The sequence below is a fragment of the Rhincodon typus genome, chromosome 24 (assembly GCF_021869965.1).
Source record: "Rhincodon typus isolate 14 chromosome 24, sRhiTyp1.1, whole genome shotgun sequence".
Lineage (NCBI taxonomy): Eukaryota > Metazoa > Chordata > Chondrichthyes > Orectolobiformes > Rhincodontidae > Rhincodon > Rhincodon typus.
In genome coordinates, this window is record NC_063355.1 from 15615654 (window position 1) to 15628518 (window position 12865).

The following is a 12865-nucleotide window of genomic DNA, read 5'->3' on the forward strand; positions in this document are numbered from 1 at the left end:
TGTGTATTGATGGAATATGCTTTACAGCTTCATCAGACATTTTCACTGACTCCTTAATAACTGGAAATTAAGTGGGTGGAGCCAAATGGTTCCAGAGGAATTTACAATCTAAGGCAATGAAAACGTGGTCCAATTCACCAGTCTGCATTAATGTTTGAAAGCATAAATAATTACCTGCTTGCTCACTGGGGGAGCCAGTTGTTGGAAAACCATGGACACCGCACAGGGTACATTAAAATAAATTGGCCCTTCCCAGTCACATCCCACGAAAACAGACCTCCCAATAGCCAAAGGTAACAATATTAGTACAGCTTCAAATCATATTGCAAAGTGAAAGCCAGATGTGACAAATGTTGGGAAAGAAACAGAGAAAGAAAAAGAAAAATAGAGGAGAAAGAAAGGATTGGACTGTCTGAATTTCTCTGCTCCTTGTTCACTATAACCTATCTCTCACTAAACTTTCGGCATTCAATTCACACGAGCCAAAGGCTAACATCATGACTAAACCTCTTGGTAAGGTAATGCTGTTTGTTATTTGTAAACAATCTCTATCTTGTGGAGGCTGAACCCACCAAACCCCTGACATCTTCTTCCTCCCTTGGGTCATGGTCCCTTTATAGTTTCCAAGGCTGTCACTGACCAACACCACTGGAAATCTTCCCCTGCAGGGCCTTCAGTCCCAAACAGACCGCTTCTCCCTCCTTCTCAAGATTCACAAATCAGAATGTTCTGGTGCTCCCATCATTCAACAGGTTCTAGCCCACAGAACAGAATTCTTCCTAACTTGCCTTTCGCCATATTTTCCCCTTGTCCAGTCTCTTCCTGCCTATACCGATGAATCTTCCAATGTCATTCCAACATCTTAACTTCTTCCACGACCTAACATTTCCTTTTCACAAAAGATGTCCAATCCTTCTACACCTCTGTCCTCCCACAGGATGACATGCGATTAATTAGCTTCTTCCTGGAATGAATGATCAAGCAGTCTCCAACCACCATCTCCTTATGTCTGTTTAAAGTTGATCCCACACTGAACAACCCCTCATTTGACTCCATTCACTTCTTTCAAATAAAACTCCTTCTATAGGAATGGCTTAGGTGAGCCTGCCTTTTTGCAGGATATTCTTTGCTCTACTTCTTGGAACTAGGGTCCCTTAATGGCTGAATTTCACTACTACATACCGGGTAGCATGAGATTTCACCTAACAGCTTTTATCGCAGCACTTAACTTTCCAAAGCTGTAGCATATGGAAACAATAGAGAAGATTTACAAGAAGGACTGAGGTCAACATGCTCCACTGAACCAGCATCAACAATTTATCTGGTGCCAAATGTACCCTATTATCAGCGTATTGTTTGGGAAAATAAGTAGTATTTGTTCTTTGAAAGAATGCTGAACTCACCCTCAGATAAAGGTGCGCAAGGAGACAATGGCCATCAAAGTCATGAGTAGCTGTCCCATGGCCATTAGCCAAAAGGGCTCAAGTAATTGATTGACACAGAGTAAATCAACTGCCCCTAGAAATATGACATAACAATTAGTTCTCAGGGCCAGAGGGCAGACCATATCAGCCCTCGCAGGCTGTGGTCCTCATCAGGCCAAGATCTGTCTTCTCGAGATAAAAGATTGGCCAGGAAAAGAAGAGGAAAATCCACGGAAGAGTTCACTGACACCTCAACTAGATCAGAAATCAGAGACAACAGGTTATAGTCCAACAAGTTTATTTGAAATCACAAGGTTTCGGAGCGTAGCCTCTTCGTCAGGTAAAGTGAGAGAGAGGCACACAGGCACAGACTTTATAGGCAGAAAGATCAAGGGCAGACAGATCAAAAGATCATACAAATGGTGTGGAACAAAAACAGAAGTTGCTGGAAAAGCTCAGCAGGCTTGACAGCATCTGTGAAGAAAAATCAGAGTTAACGTTTCGGGTCCGGTGACCCTTCCTCAGAACTGATGGTAGTTGGGAAAATGTCAATTTATATGCAGAGAATAGGGTGGGGGGAGGGGGTAAGGAGCAAACGATAGGTGGGGATAGAGCTCAAAAAGAGAGAAGAACAGTTGGACAGACCTGCTGGACTTTTCCAGCAACTTCTGTTTTTGTTCCTGAATTACAGCATCTGTAGTCCTTTTGTTTTCTTTTATACAAATGGTGTGAGTGGAGTGTTGAATAAGTCCCTGCAGGTGATCAAAAAAGTTTCCGATAGTTTGAGTAAAGTGTCAACAGCTGAATAACAAGTGAAGGGATGACCTATAATCCAATTAATTGAGGCAGAGAGACAATTACAAAAAAATTAAAAATAAGGTGGAGCTGGAGACAAACCAAATTACTGGAATAACATGATAGGTACAACAGTCGCATGCTGAGGGTTTAACCAAACTAACAAGTAATTAAAAATTGTACAAATTAATTAAGGTAGGGACATCATAACAATTTATCAAGGTGATGGTGTCAAAACAGGACAGTAAGGAAGATTTTACAGAGACACACTGTGTGGTGAGATCACAAGATCATGGTTGAGCCTTCTTCATGGATACGGAACTTGGCTATCAGTCTGTGCTCAGTGATTCTGCGTTGTCGTGTATCTCAAAGGATGCCTCGGAGGACGCTTACCCGAATATCGGAGGCTGATTACCCTTCACTGCTGAAGTGTTCTCCAACTGGGAGGGAACATTCCTGTCTGGCGATTGTTGCGTGGTGCCCATTCATCCATCGTCATAGCATCTGCATGGTCTCGCCAATATACCATGCCTTGGGGCATCCTTGCCTGCAGTGTATGAGATAGACAATATTGGCCAAGTCACATGAGTATCTGCTGTGCACGTGGTGGGTGGTTTTCCCACGTGTGATGGTAGTGTCCATGTCGATGATCTGACATGTCTTGCAGAGGTGGCTATGACAGGGTTATGTAGTGTTGTGGTTGATGTTGTTCTGAAAGCTGGTTAGTTTGCTGCGAACAATGATCTGTTTAAAGTTTGGCGGCTGTTTGAAGGCGAGAAGTGAAGGCATATGGATGATCTTGGCAAGATGCTCGTTGTCATCGATGGCAGGTTGAAGGCTGTGAAGAACATGGTGTAGTCTCTCAGCTCTGGGCAAGTACTGGATGATGAAGGGTACTCCATCAGTTGTACCCTGTATCTGTCTTCTGAGGATGTTGTTGCGGCTTTTCACTGTGGCACGTTGGAACTGGCGATTGGTGATTGAGCATTGTATCCCATTCTTATGAGAATGTCTTTCAGCATCTTTAGGTGTCTTTCGCATTCCTCCTTGTCTGAGCAGATCTTGTGTGTGTGCAGGACTTGCCCGTAAGGGATGGTTTCTTTCACATGCTTAGGCTGGAAACTAGAGAAGTGTAGCATCGTGATGCTATCTGTAGGCTTGCGGTACAGTGAGGTACTGAGGTGTCCATCCTTTTTGGAGATGTATGTGTCCAAGACTGATTCTGTACAGTAGTCCATAGTAAGTCTGATGGTAGGATGAAACTTGGTGATCTTGCTATGTAGTCATTTCAGCAATTCCTCATCATGAGTCCAAAGGAAGAAAATGTCATCGATGTAGCTGGTGTATAGCATTGGTCGGGGATCCTGCACAGCAAAGAACTATTTCTCAAACTTGCGCATGAAAATGTTGGCATATTGGGGTGCAAATTTGGTCCTCATGGCTGTTCCGGGTGTCTGGATAAAGAACTGGTTGTCGAGGGTGAAGACATGGTTGAGGATGAGGTAAATGAGTTGTAGGATGGCATCCAGAAATTGGCAGTTGTTGGTGTTGAATACTGAGGCTGTTGCAACTATGCCGTTGTCATGGGGATGTTGATGCAGAGTGCCGAAACATCCATTGTGACGAGGAATGTTCCTGGTTCGACTGCTGTGTGTGTGCTGGGTTTCTGTAAGAAATCTGTAGTGTCACGACAGAAGCTGGGGCATCCTTGTACAATGGATTTCAAGATGCCCTCGACATAGCCAGAGATGTTCTCACATAGGATCCCATTGCCTGATACAATGGGATGTCCAGGTATGTTGGCTTTGTGTATCTTTGGAAGGCAATAGAAGTCTCCTATGTGAGAAGTACATGAGATGAGAGTGTGTAGGATACTTCTGAAGGTCTGGATCAATGGTCTTGATCAGGTGTGTTCTTTGGTCGGATCAGCAGGTAGTTGTCTGTAGCGTTCCTGGTTGTTCAGTTGTCGGTAAGCTTCTTTGCAGTAGTCAGTTCTATTCTGTATGACGATGGCTCCCCCTTTGTCTGCTAGTTTGATGACGATGTTGTGGTTGGTCTTAAGAACGTGGATGGCATAGTGTTGTGCTTGGGTGACGTTCTGCGCTACCTTGTGAGCATGGCTGATGAATCTGGCATTAACACATCTCCTGACGGTGTGTGCGTACATTTTGAGCCTAGGGCAGTGGCCTTCTGGATTGGTCCAATTTGATTCTTTCTTCTTTGTTCACTGCACCACGGATCTCTCTGTCAACTGTTATGATTCATTAGCTAGAGAACAAGCTGCTGCCTTCACAACTTTAATGTAACCAACACATTCCAAGTCAACAGCCTGGTATCAGTATACTCTGATATCAGTGAATAATCCTCAATTGCCATGGGTATATAGTTTCTTTATCTAATTAACTAATGTATCATATCTAGACTGCTGCTTTTGGAGTTCTGCAATTGGTAATTCTGCAATGCCCATTTACATGTTCTCTCAACAATGTCTCGTTACCATCTCTTTTTGCCTCGTGCCTCCATTCCTTTTGTCATTTTATCACGCCTGCCTTTCATCTGGTTACAGCCCTTTCCTTTCATTCCTACCTGCAACTCTTCCCTCCCCTAATTCCTTCCCTCTGTACTTCTGCAAAAACTGTTACACCTCTTACATTTTCTAGTCCTGAGAAAAGATCATAGGCCGAAAAGATTCTTTCTCCAGCAATGTTACCTAGCCTGCTGCGATTTTCCTGCATTTTCAGTTTTTGTTAAAGGAACGAAGAATTTCCGTTTACACAGTGCTACTCCTGACCTCAGAATGACGCAAAGTGCTTCAACAATTCGATTACTGTTGAAGTGTAGTCACAGTTGTCATGTCGGAAATCCAGCCTCTGGTTGCACACAGTAAGATCCCACAAACAGCAGTGAAATCACTAACAAAGTGGGCGGAATTTTATAACAACCTGAGCAATGAGAGCCCTGGCATGATTTGTGGCAGAATTGGCCAAGAAGTCCAGCAAAGCCTACCTCAACGTCAGGAGCACCTCGCTGTACATTCTGCATTTGCCGAGCTGGTCAGGTGGTTTTACACATTAGGCAGCATTGAGTTGCCAATTAAGGGGGACTCTCAGTTATTAAACACCTTGTTACCGCCACAACTCACCTCATTATTATCCAACTTCCTATCTTACTAAACATGCCAAACAAGCTAGACAGGGAGAATTATATACTTGGAAATCAAAGCGGGCACCTGGTAATTTCAGCTCACCACTGGCTACAAAGAACTTCCATGTTATTCAGCACCTCAGCGCATGACCCATAAGCACCAGCTGCAATAGTGATTCAGTACAATATGGTCCTCAACAATACCAACCAGAGAAGCCTTAGGTTTGAACTATACATTGCCGTGAGTCTCCTGACATTAGGTGGGAGCACAGCAATGAAATTTATGATCTATTCCAGATATGTGTTGCCACCACTGGGCAGCTACCAAATTGCAGAAATGCTAGGTGTGTCTGGACTTTGGATGGTAAGGAGGGAGGAGGTAACCAGAAAGGTGTTGCACCTTCTGTGATTGCAAGGCAAGGTGTCGTGGGGCTGTGGGAGGTGTGGGGAGTGGTGGAGGAGTGGACCAGGGTGTCCCAGTGCTAATGGTCCCTGCAGAAGGCTGACAAGGTACAGGAGGGGAATATGTGCCTGGTGGTCGCTTCTCTCTGGAGGTAGTGGAAATGGCATTTAATGTTCTTTTTGATATGGGTGCTAGTGAGGTGGTAAGTGAGGAGACACTATCGCTGTTGTAAGAGGGAAGAGAAGGGGGTGAGGACCAAAGTGCGGGAGAGAGGACAGACCCGGCTGAGAGTCCTGTTAATTACAGTGGTGGGGAATCCTTGGCTGAGGAAGAAAGTGGTTCTTTCTGAGGCCCTCTTGAACCATCATCAGAGCAGATATGACGGAGATGGAGAAAATGGGGAAAATGGAATAGAGTCTTTACAGGAAGCAGGGTGTGAGGATGTACAGTCAAGATAATGGATAGACAGAAATGGATACAGACATGTTGAAGATGGGAAGGGAGGAGTCAGAGATGAACCAAGTAATGGTGAGAACAGGGCGGAAATTGGATGCCAAATTCCAAATAAGTCTGGAAAAATGGTATGTAAGGGACAGGCATAACTGGGGCCGATTAGTTGGGATTCCAACTGAATTTTCATCCTTTGTGTTTTGAATCCACCCAGGATCACAGATATCTCGGTGATGTTCAATGTACTTCAGACAGCTGCTCTCTCCATATCCTGAGATCCACCCTCAGTGCAATGTGTCACCATACGCACACTCTCAGCCCCTCTCTCCATCAGCACCGCTTCACGCTGGCTCAGAGCTGTCCTGCCCCCCAGTTACACTTCATCCTCCAGTTTAATCAACATTCTAATAAGAACCTTTTTTCTTTTCTTTTCAGACATGAAGGAATGCAAAATGCAACAACTCAGAGATACCCAATGCCCCTCTGGAATCTTCCTCCCCTTAATGTCCCTCTGACTCCATCCCCTCTCCTAACCCCACTTCCTATTGTGTATTTACTATCCATTCTGACTTCCCACTCTCCAATGCTGAATGTTCTGTACTCACCAAAGGTCTTAGTTTTATTCCTCTCTGCCCCCACATGGATGAATTACAGCTATGAATTCATCTTCACCTCCGTGCCCATTTCTTTGGGCAAGAGACCTGTCCCTGTCCCATAGACCCCTTCATCCACCACCAACACTATCCCTCCACCTGGAACCCTCCATCTGATCTTTTACCTGTTGTTGACCTGTTCATTGAGAACTGTTGATGTGACATTGTTCACTTTAATTTCTCTGCCTCGCCTTATCCATTCGCGCCTATCTCCCTCAGAACTGACTGCACTCTGTGGTCCCCATTAGCAGCAATTGACTCTCCCAGACATTTACCCATTCCTTTGTCTGTCTACCTGCTGTTCTCTTTCTCTTTCATGGGCCCTATCTCCACCTATTGTTTACTCCTCCACCCTCCAATCCATCTGTCAGCATATATACCAACCTATTCCTAGCTACCATCAGTTCTGCAGAAGGGTCACTGGAACCAAAATGTTAATCTGATTTCTCTCCACAGATGCTGCCAGACCTGCTGACGTTTTCCAGGAATTTCTGATTTGAAGCATAGCTCCATTGTTTGTGTAAAGAGTGTGAATTCAGATAGCAAATAATCTTTCCAGTTCATGGTGGGGGATTTGGTATCCATCTTCCTGCTGTTGTTTTGTCTTTTCAGTTATATTTAACTTTATGCGATTTTTGTGCTTTCAATATTGTACTTGGTATTCCTTACTATATTTTGGCTTGGAGCTTCATTTCCAGCTCATTCTGCTAGTTTTGCACCATTCTTGAATGCAGCCTGCTTTACTTTGTTATATAGAGTCATTCAGCACAGAAACAGACCCTTCAGTCCAACCAGTCCATGCTAACTATAATTCCAAACTAAACTGGTCCCACCTGCCTGCTCCTGGCCCATAGCCCTCCAAACATTTCCTATTCATGAATTTATCTGAATTTCTTTTAAATATTGTAACTGTACCGACAACTACCACTTCCCCTGGAAGTTCATTCCATACACGAACTACTCTCAGTGTAAAAAAAATTGCCCCTTGTGTCTTTTTTAAATCTTTCTCCTCTCACCTTAAAAATATGGCCCCTAGTCATGAAATTCCCCACCTTGGAGCAATGACACCTGCCAATCACCTTATCTGTACACCTCATGATTTCACAAACCTCTATAAGGTTACCTCTTCAACCTCTTACACTCCAGTGAAAAAAGTCCCAGCCTATTCTATATGTTGTTTGAATTTGGACATACTTTATCTTTGTTCAGCATTGGGCTGATTCCTGATGGTCTTCACATTTGAAATAGTCTTCAGCTAGATTGGCTTTGAATCAGCTGGCCAGCTGAGCAAGCTTGGCCAAGTTGGTGATACTCTCAATTTACAAAAATCTCCCTCTCTTTTCTGTATTGCCGGAACTTCTGAATTGTTGATATATTTTTGTTGCTGCTGCTCTGCTTGGCTTTTAAACTTTCAAGATTCATTTTTTCTACATGTTGGTTTTGTTGTTTTTTAATGTAAAATCCTAGCTGGTCATCATGCAATAATATTCTTGCATTATGTAAATGTAATACTAATGAAGTAGATTCTGTTTATATGAAGATCTCTGGTGGATTTATTGATGACAGAACTATCAAATACAAGACAGTGTAATCTCCAGACATAGCCGGTGCCTTGAGTGTGACTGTGCAGAGAGCTTGTGGCCTGATAACATTTGGGCATTTAGCTGATCTGTATGAATGTTCCTCATTCCAAAGATGATAATGCGACCGTAAGAACAATGAGCAATGTATACCAGTCCTGCAGACAGATCTGGATGTCAGAGCGTGTGCATGCAGTATGACGCCTTAAAATGCATGTATGTAACAAGGGCTATGCATCTTGTTCTGAATGTGTGCCCTACAGCAAAATGGACAGTTCTCATTTAATTTAATGAACATAAAAGTTGGTAAAGGGGACAATATAAAACAGGCTGCTGACTCACCTGTTTTACACAATTGCAGGAAAGGCAACAACTAGTGTGTAATGTTTGGAAGTTTTGATGTAAATTTAATGCAATTGTGTGTGGACAAAATGTAAGCAAAGTGCTATGATAAGGATCATCAGTGACAGTCAGACTAAATTAGAGTTGAAAAGGTTATTAGCCAGCTATCTTACACATCGGACCTTCATGAGGTGCAAACTGACTAAGTGATGTGCTTCTACTGGGACCCGAAACGTCAGCTTTCCTGCTCCTCTGATGCTGCTTGGCCTGCTGTGTTCATCAAGCTCTACACCGTGTTATCTCATGCTTTAAGTGGTGCTGTGTTCACTGTGATAGCAGCTTGTATATGTAAAACACTAACTACTCAAGGCAGGGTCAGTGAAACAATAATGTGGATTCTTTATTCAAAGATGGTTGTGTATGTACACATAGTTCTTCACTGTACAGTTACTATGTTCAGATTGCTAACATACAGGAGTCACATGGTGCATTACATCACATTTCTTACACTGCTGTACATTCAAAACACAACCAAACCTAACTTCACCTGACAAAGGGGCAGTGCTCCGAAAGCTTGTGATTTTAAATAAACCGGTTGGACTATAACCTGGTGTCGTGTGACCTCTGACTTTGTCCACCCCAGTCCAACACCAACATCTCAACATTATGAGATAATAATGGTTAGCAGCTTTTGTCTGAATTAAACAGTGAGGACTGCATAACAATTGGTGACATTTATATAAACTGGCCTCCAACTCATGATTCCTTACTTCTGCTTGAAAGAGGGCATACGTGACCGTTGGAGTATATCAGGGCCTGGCTTTTTATGAAGTACCCTGTGGCCAATCAGTGTCCGAACACTGACAAATATCATCACATATGTGAAGCATGGACAGTTCGAGAAAGGACTGTTGTCTGTGGAGACTTTAGCCTTGCACATCACCACCACCCGATAAACAAAATACTTGGGTCCACTCATGAATATTTCCCCTTCTGTTTCAAAGATAAATTATTTAATAAGGAAACAGTGGGGAACTAAAACAGGCAATGAGTATATCAACAAAGTATACATTATTAGTGGGGCTTGATTTCACTGTGCATCCAAATTGACCTTGATGAAACCATCTTTTGGAATTGCTCACGAGCAGTTTTGAATCCAAAAGACATGCGGTGCAAATGAATAATGCAATTCGCAAGGGACATTTCCTTAACGCAAGTAAAAAAAAAGTCAAGGTGCAAATAAATCTGGCTTCTCTAGCACTTTCAGCCACATCAGCAACTGGAGGAAAATATACCTGTATGATTCGATTAAGATTGCCATCAAACTGACATTAGTATGATACATCTTAATCAATAAAAACACTGCTGTTTTTCCTAAGCATCCCTTATGTCTAGAAGCAATAATTCAGTCAACCTCTACATGAGAGTATGACTGTTTGCTTCATAAAACTATCAAAATGTACATATTTCCAAAATAACAATATTATTTGCATTTTTACCATTATCAGATGTGAAGGGCTAATCTATTACAGGTTACATTTGAAAACTAATGTTCAAATGGTTTGTAAAATCTTGAATTGTGAAGGTCAGCAACTCTATTAACACAATGCTGCCGTTTTCATGTCGTGCAGCAGTTTGCTTTGTCTATATTAAAAATTGAGCTTCAGGCACCAATTCTAAGATTAGATTAATTTCAGGGATGCAACGGTGTAGACAGCCCATGATTAATGAAATGTGCTGTGTGTTTTGGGGAGGACCAGCAATGTTATAAAAGCAGTTTTGACTGTTTCCTGTACTTAGCTTCTTGCAAGTGCCTGGATTTATTTAACATGGCCAGGTTTGAGGTTAGATCTGTGCAGGGTGCAAGTTGTGTTTCTAAATGCATATATCGCTAGGAAAAGGCTTAATACTGCAACATTTAGTCATTGTAAAACAATCTCTGCCTGTAAGCCATAGTGTCCACTAATTCTATTATGCTAGTTAGCTCCTAAAATTATTAAGGACAGGAGAAAATATACATGATATGTCAAAGAAATCACACACATAGCAACCTCTGCCAATATCTATTGTCATCAGTGTTCATATCCAACTCAACTTCAGTTCCTGATGAGATACTGAGCCAAACAGATCTGGAAAACCATAAGATTTTCCCCAGTGTGTGTGTTGATTTTTTATTGGTTCTTGACGGGATTGTAGAAGTGTTTGCTGGCTTAATTGGCCTCCAGTGTCTGGCAAACAGGTAGTCATGCCATTCCTGTCACTGAAGAAACTCCCTGGCACCAGGGAAGATGTTTGACTTCCCTCTTGCTCCTCCTGCTGCCACTTAACAAGGCTTGCCATCTCCCAGCCTGTCTCCTGAGGGCTGATAAAACCCTGCCCTGTGCCCTGACGTGGGGAATTCTGCAGAAACCTGCTTGTTCCCAGGCATGGATGACATAGTCTGCACCTCCTTTGGACGAAAGCGTGATAGGGGGAATGAACAGATGTGACAGAGGGAAGCTGCTGGAAGAGAGAGTAAGGTGATGGGTAGAAGGGCTCCCAGTGGAAGGCTTTATCAAACCAGGATGTTCAAGGAGCAACCCTCTGACCTGATGTTCAATGAAGAACAATTAATGAGAAATCAATGCTTCAGTAAGCACGTTCTCATGGAATCAAACACTTACTGCAGCCTTGGAGCTGGTGAGAAGGCTATTGCCAGTGATGACACTTTTCCTTTCTAATGGGCAGGGGTGACATTTGTCACATCTTGTGAAATGCTATCCACTCTTGCACAGCAAGTCTCCGTGCATGGAAAGCACCTATAGAATTTCATTTTCTTTTGCCAGAGAAGCAGTTTGAGTGAGCATTCAGGTTTACAAACTTGTTTACAGATGTCTCCAAAGCATAGGGTGCCATTGACTGTGTGCACACTGCACTGTGGGCACCACATTTCACCTCAAAAGATGTATTGCTACTGAAAGAGGCTCCACTCCATTAACATTGAGCTAGTGCATGGCCATTCACTACATACTATGTAGTTTACCTCCTGGTATCTTGGTGGCAATGATGCTTTCATTCTGTCTCAGTCACATTTGAACCAGCACAACAAACCAGAGAGTGGTTACAGGGTGACGAGGGCTATCCTGAGGCAGACTGATTCAAACTCTACTGTGCAATCCATAGATGTTCAGACAATATGTGTATAACAAAGATAATGTTGTCATTCAAATATATGATGAACCTGACCATTGGCATGCTTAAACAACATATCCACAGTCTAAACTACTCTAGCGTCCTCCTGAAGTACAAGGTAATCTTACAGCCAGCTTGACAGTGACCAGCTAAGGAGAAAGAGGACGAAGAGTGGAGGAGGAACTGAGATTGGCAATCAGTACAAGTCCCTTTGTATTGTCTGGACTTTGCAATAGTTGACTCATCTGGCTGCAATACCAGTTACTGCAAGCCCAATTCCCAATTTGCCAACAGTCTCACATCTTGCCTTGCCTTTGTTACTGACCATCACACCGTTTACTTCTCAGCCATGCACAAATAAAGCCACCACTAAATAAGCTTTACAAAACAAATTTATAAATCAAGCCATCCAAACATAAAGTAATCATCCTTTACATCCGTTATCTGTTTTGTGATGTTCTATTATTGCATTGATCCCAGACCAGAGAGTCAGTGTACCTTTAAGACAGTTAGGTGGCATCATGATATGTGGCATTGCAGAGTAAAGGCACCTCCTGTTGCAGTAGCAGTAACAATAGTAGCAGCATGCTTGCAGTTACTGTCTCTTTGCTTAATTGTGGTCAGTAAACCCATAAGCCAGACTATGTCTAAGTCCAAAATCTTATACCAATGTAAATAGTTGGTATTGTTCATAAACATCAAGATATGTGTCTCAACAAGAACTGAGCTTTCATGGTCTATGTTATAAGGGTTAACATATAGGCAGTGTTGCTTTCCCCAAAAACCATATCAACAGGTGCCTTTGCCCATCCTTGTGCGATGCTACCACACAGCTGCAGCAAGGCTGGTGAAGGACTACTGACTTTTACTGGGTGTGACTTTAGAAGGCCTTGTAAGAAACAT

At 42.8% G+C, this 12865-nt stretch overlaps 1 protein-coding gene across 1 annotated transcript in view; it reads left to right on the plus strand.

Annotated features, from left to right (window-relative positions):
• The first annotated feature begins 3706 nt into the window (after positions 1–3706).
• LOC125485984 (mediator of RNA polymerase II transcription subunit 13-like) overlaps positions 3707–12865 on the plus strand; it is a 149617-nt gene continuing 140458 nt past the window's right edge. The window contains exons 1-2 of the mRNA XM_048611710.1: positions 3707–3721; positions 4252–4372. Of these exons, the coding sequence (XP_048467667.1) occupies positions 3707–3721; positions 4252–4372 (136 nt within the window). The remainder of the gene's footprint in view (positions 3722–4251; positions 4373–12865) is intronic.